At 44.6% G+C, this 6,000-nt stretch overlaps 1 protein-coding gene across 1 annotated transcript in view; it reads left to right on the top strand.

Moving 5' to 3' along the window:
* Positions 1-6,000, top strand: part of prkcz (protein kinase C, zeta) — a gene marked incomplete at its 5' end in the record, with an annotated part of 473,324 nt that overhangs the window by 380,190 nt on the left and 87,134 nt on the right. The window contains one exon of the mRNA XM_084334199.1: positions 3,892-4,034. Within this exon, the coding sequence (XP_084190325.1) occupies positions 3,892-4,034 (143 nt within the window). The remainder of the gene's footprint in view (positions 1-3,891; positions 4,035-6,000) is intronic.

The raw sequence follows: 6,000 nt of genomic DNA, 5'->3' as shown, positions 1-6,000 counted from the left end.
AGGCACATTCCGTGATTAAGTATGGAACATACACTGCCTTGTTTAGGTAGTTATTTATTTGATCAAAGATATTTGTTATCTCTAAAATGTAGGGCTGAGAGGTATATCTAACATGAAGGTATAACATCATAGATCCATGCAAAGGTATAAGATTTTTTACTATACTGTCGTCCACGATAAGTACATAAAAAGAATATATATATGTACTATAGCCTATATTTATAAGTTAAATAAAAAAAAATTATTGCAGCAGTATTTAAAAAAGATACAAGAAAATAACACCATGTCGTATCAAATTGTAGTTTGTATTGAAAATTAATACCGCTATACCGCCAAAACTAGAAAAATATCCATATCGCCCTGCTGTACTGTCTAAGCCTTTGATGCAATGACTGACTGTTATGTTGCAGATAATTATGGAATGAATAGTTTATTTTCGGTCCCTGTTCACAACAAATCAAAAACACACTTGTGTGGACTCACAAAAGAAAAAGAATCACAAATGTACATATTCAAAGTAAGCTCACACACAAAATCCAATCCATTATGACTTTTAACATGACTTTTGATGCAGGGACTGATGCTACCCCCCCCCCCCCCCCTAAAAAAACTCCACCCTGGTGGGCAGCCAGAATGGCGGACAGCTTTAGCTTGAGCTCCTATAGCCCTTTCGCCCTTTTACATCCTGGCCCAGACAGATGCCATCCCTCCTCTCTCTCTCTCTCTCTCTCTCTCTCTCTCTCTCTCTCTCCTCTCTCTCTCTCTCCTCGCTCCTCTCTCTCTCTCTCTCTCTCTCTCTCTCTCTCCTCTCGTCTCTCTCTCTCTCTGTTCCCAAGCACGCTGACCCCCGCAGCATGGCACAGTGCCAAGCCTGCATGCCACCAACAGACCGGCCCCTCCGCTTAGCCAACCCCCCTCCCCCTACAGACAGAGAAAGAGAGAGAGAGAGAGAGAGAGAGAGAGAGAGAGAGAGAGAGAGAGAACCGGATATTCAAGCGTAGAGTAGTCAAAGGTGTATGTAAATAGCTTAATTTAACACAAAACGTCCTATATCAAAATAAATAACTCCACGTTCACGGTTAGCAAGGGCTGTTCGCCCTCTTCCTCTCATTATTGAAGGAAATCCCATGTTGGGGGGTGAGAACAAACAGGTGAAATGTCTTTCCAACAGGAAGCGACAGAGTTTATGGGAAATGTGGTCTTATCGCGAGAATGACGCTACCAATTGTTTCAGCGATGGTCTCATTTGTTACTGTAATTATAGCGAGGTATCGCAACCGGTCTGAAAGTTCTCTTTTATGGTAGTTTTAAAGGGCTGTATCGGTATGGTAACGTGAAATGTATCTCCTGGGTCGCGACAAACCACGAAAGTGGTGAAAGGAATTGCACATGCAGAGAGAGAGAGAGAGAGATGAAGAGAGAGAGAGAGAGAGAGAGAGGAGAGAGAGAGAGAGGAAGAGAGAGAGAACACTTTGCCACACGGCAATCAAAAAAGTTCCTAAAAAAACGTCATAATATAAACGAATATATCATTTTTTGTTGGTCAAACAATGGAAACAACTGCTTTCAAAACATTGTCACTTACTGTACTGGTTATATTCTGGGTTGGAGAGAAAATATACTATTCCTCCCCTTTCTTATTCCACAAACCATCAAGTTGTGGAAATCTCAAGGCTGCATGAGCGGGCCGTCAACAAAAGCTTGAGATACAGAGAATAGATTAGATTCTCCTTCTCTCTCTTGCTCTCTCTCTTCCCACTCCCTCCCTCCTCTCTTCCCTCCCATGCAGCAGATGTAAGTCACCCACGGCCCAGCCGGATGGGGCGAATCACCAATTGTTTGCCACCGTCTCTCACGATTGTCCTTCTCTCTCTCTCTCTCTCTCTCTCTCTCTCTCCTCTCTTCTCTCTCTCTCTCTCCTCTCTCTCGCTCTCTCTCTCTCTCTCTCTCTCTCTCTCTCTCTCTCTCTCTCTCTCTCTCTCCTCTCTCTCTCCTCTCTCTCTCTCCTCCTCGCTCTCCTCTCTCTCTCTCTCTCTCTCACACTCAACTCATCACCCCTCCCCCACACATTCCATTCCCCCCATCTCTCCATATATTTACAGTGCTCAGTCGGCCCATGCAGGAACGTGGCGTAGAGTGCGTCAGGCTTTAGGGACAAGCCGCCACTCTCTCTTTTTCATTTGGCTCCAAGTACATCTCTGTGTTTGTGTGTGTGTGTCTCTGTGTGTGTCTCTGTGTGTAAGTACAGTATGTAAGCAAGTTAGTTTCATTGTGTACTGTATACAGCATAAGTGTTTGCATCCAGACACTTCTATTTGCGCTTGTAGTAGTCACGCTTGAAAGCACACCTGCACTGTTTACGTCTGTGAATGTGTCGTGTGTATATGTTTGTGTTTTATGTGGGTGTATTGGTGTGCTCATGGTATCTCCCTGTGGTGCTTCAGCCGCACTTAAAGCCTCTGCAAGTCATCCTAGTAATTGTTCTGATGAAAAGAGCACGGCCTCCGTCTCGGGAGTCGGTGGGGGGCTTTGAGTTGTGAAAACACACACAAACATACATAGACGTTCACACATGCATAATAGTGCATGATGAAACTGAGCGGGGCCAAGTTAATTGGCAACAGATTTGTCCACGTTGCGTTTGCTTCAGCCTCGTAGGAGCCACGTGATACCATGGAAATAGCATGGTAGAAGAAAAGCTGTCCTTGTGTTGTGTATACGGTGTACGATTTAGTAGTCAGCGTACCTTACTAAACGCCATTCACACTGCCATTGATGTTGGAAAGGGGTTGAAAGGTCATTCACCCTTGTGAATATCACGCTGACGTTTTACTTTCACTAACACTCTTCTACAGTACAAGCCCTGTATGTTGAACTTCCACATTGAGTTGTGTATGCTTGTGCTATTAACTCCCAGGTTCTCCCAAATTGTAATGGCTTGTGGCCAATATAGCATTAATACAGTTGTCTGACTCACATGATGTAGACTGTGGGTATAAGCATGCAATTGGCCGACTATTTCAGTCGGAATTCTCCTCCGTTCCGTTATCTGCGACGCTATTTTGCAAAGGCACTGTTGCTGCATCCTGGGCTTAGCGCCCCTCCAGGATGATTGTGATTGGTTTAAAGAAATACAAACAAGCCAGAGCATTTTTTTCCCCCTATAGTAGAATGATATAGGTTCAGCCAGACCTCTGTCCGGTGCTGGCACAGTGCTAACGTAGTGGGGAGAGAGTATGGCTACGCAAGACTAATAATACAGTAACATTAGCGGAAAAAGGCGCTGTGGTTTTCACAAAGGTGAATTACCTAAGTCTTAGCAACCTTTTAAACAACTTTCAAGTCTCATGGAGTATTTTACACCCCTTTTCAACATCAGTGGCAGTGTGAATGGTGTTTAGTAAGGTAGGCTGAGATCTGCTAAATCATACACTGTATGACACAAAAGTCATTAAAGACAGAAACAATGTACAATAATGAACACTTTTCAGTTTTCCACATTAATGTAAATGTAACAGAGTTAGCTAATAAGCTCATTTTCATCCGTAGTCCCTGGGCCTAGTATGTACCCGCTATGTATGTGTCTGGAGTACCCGGAGGAAACCCATGCAAACACAGGGAGAACATGCTAAACTCCACACAGAAAGGTCCTCCCTTCCTGTGGTTCGAACCCAGGACCGATCTTGCTATGAGGCAACAGTGCTAACCGCTGTGCTAATGCTTGTGCCAGTAATGGCAAAGACGGACTAGGTGTCGTCCTTCAACTAATCCCTTGGAATGGCTGGTATTCTTTGCTGAAAGGGTTCAGTGTTGTGTTTTCATTTCATGAAAAGGTATCATGGTATTTCCAGTCCTGCGCACTGCAGGGAAAAGACTGCACATTGAAGGTAGAAAGTCCTGATTCTTCTTCTCTCCTTGACCAGTCATCCTCTCTCCAACAACAGGACCCCAAGGAGCGGCTGGGATGCCAGGTGCAGACAGGATTCACAGACATCAAGTCCCACACGTTTTTCCGAAGTATAGACTGGGAGCAGGTAAGATCTGAAACCCATTCTAATCATTCTGACCAGGGGGAGAATTCACTATGATCCTTTAGCACAGTGGTTCCCAAACTTTTTTATTCAGCCACCCCCCGCTCTAAATCAAAAGGAATTAATTTGTATAGCCCCAAATCACAACAAATTGCCTCCATGGGCTTCACAGATCACATCACAACATCACAATAGATCCACAATAAAAACCACCATAAAATCCACAATTTTGAAACACTCCCAGTCCCAGACCTTCCCCAATGAAGATAAGGAACAAGTCCCGTAAACCTAGCAATAGGAAAGAAATGGGGAGAAACCTCAGATGGGCAGTTCAAAGTGGATCCCCCATCAGGGTGTCTGTGATGTATGTTGTTGCTATGGATGATAGATGGATGGAGAATAGAACAAGCAAATAATTGGTATGTATATGCACACTCCTCTACCCATTGAGCTACACACGGAATGGAACCCTTAAAACCCTGGCAGTGTTAGAGCCTTGCTCTAACCATTGAGCTACACAGGGAATGGAACCCCTAACCCTGGCAGTGTTAGTGCCTTGCTCTAACCATTGAGCTACACAGGGAATGGAACCCCTAACCCTGGCAGTGTTAGAGCCATGCTCTAACCATTGAGCTACACAGGGAATGGAACCCCTAATCCTGGCAGTGTTAGAGCCATGCTCTAACCATTGAGCTACACAGGGAATGGAACCCCTAACCCTGGCAGTGTTAGTGCCTTGCTCTAACCATTGAGCTACACAGGGAATGGAACCCCTAACCCTGGCAGTGTTAGTGCCTTGCTCTAACCATTGAGCTACACAGGGAATGGAACCCCTAACCCTGGCAGTGTTAGTGCCTTGCTCTAACCATTGAGCTACACAGGGAATGGAACCGCTAACCCTGGCAGTGTACCCACTGACTGTGGTACACAGTACAGTGTGCTGCTAGGTGCTGACAGGTGATCTGCCTCCACAATCATCTCAGTTTCAACAAATTCAACAACAGGAAAATATATAATATGAACTAAAATAAATACCATACGCCCACAGTCAGCAGCTCAGCTTTAATCTTATATATCAGGTTGCCTTTGTCAAATTGAGGCTTTTTTTGCAGGGGGTGGGGGGGTGGGGGGGGGGGGTTACTTGATATTCATTGCTTAACTCTTTGAGTGCCACTGACTTTCCCCATCTGTATTGGCTGGCGCCAGTGTTATTGACCATTTTAGCGATGTTTGCAGACCCATCGTGTGTTCTGTATTATAGCTATTGATTGAACAGATTGCAGAATGGGTACAGTACAGTACAGCTCAATACATACAATTGTTAAGGGGATGCAGACCAGAGAAAGACTTTCGTCTTGTTTACATCAGGGTCCCCCATTTTCAATTCATCATAACATATATGACATACATGACATACAGATAGACAGTACTGCTACATCTATACATTTATGACATATCAGATTTGCAAATACAGTACTGTTTGTGATACAAAAAGTGTCCAGAAAAAGAGTGTATATACATTTGACTTAGAAACTGTACATTGGAGGAGGTTGGGTGGGTGGGGTGGGGTTGGTGGGTGGGGGCTGTACATTGGAGGGGGGGGGGGTTGGGGTAGGGGGGGGGACACTGTACACTGTACATTGGAATACTGACAAAGCCATACTTGGTAATTTACTGTACAACTGGGTTAAGACATTTGTAGGGGCCAGTTTCGAATTGCAGTCTCCCGTAGGTGTTCTTTGAGAGTGTTTTTGAAGGTGGGTAGTGATTCACATTCCTTTACAGCTTTGGGTAGGGCGTTCCACATTGATGTGGCATAATTGCGAAACGTGTTTAGTCCCTTGTTTGAGCCGAATCTGGGTTTAACATGATTTGTGGAGCTCCCTCTGGTGTTGTGATCGTGGTATTCACTGACCTTTGGGAAGTATTTTGCCATGTACATGGGTAGGGATGGGTACCGAATTCGGTA

Source organism: Notolepis coatsorum (genome assembly GCF_963971535.1).
Source record: "Notolepis coatsorum genome assembly, chromosome: 17".
NCBI classification, from domain to species: Eukaryota; Metazoa; Chordata; class Actinopteri; order Aulopiformes; family Paralepididae; genus Notolepis; species Notolepis coatsorum.
The sequence above is the reverse complement of the archived record's forward strand: the minus strand, read 5'-3'. Positions and strand labels throughout refer to the sequence as shown.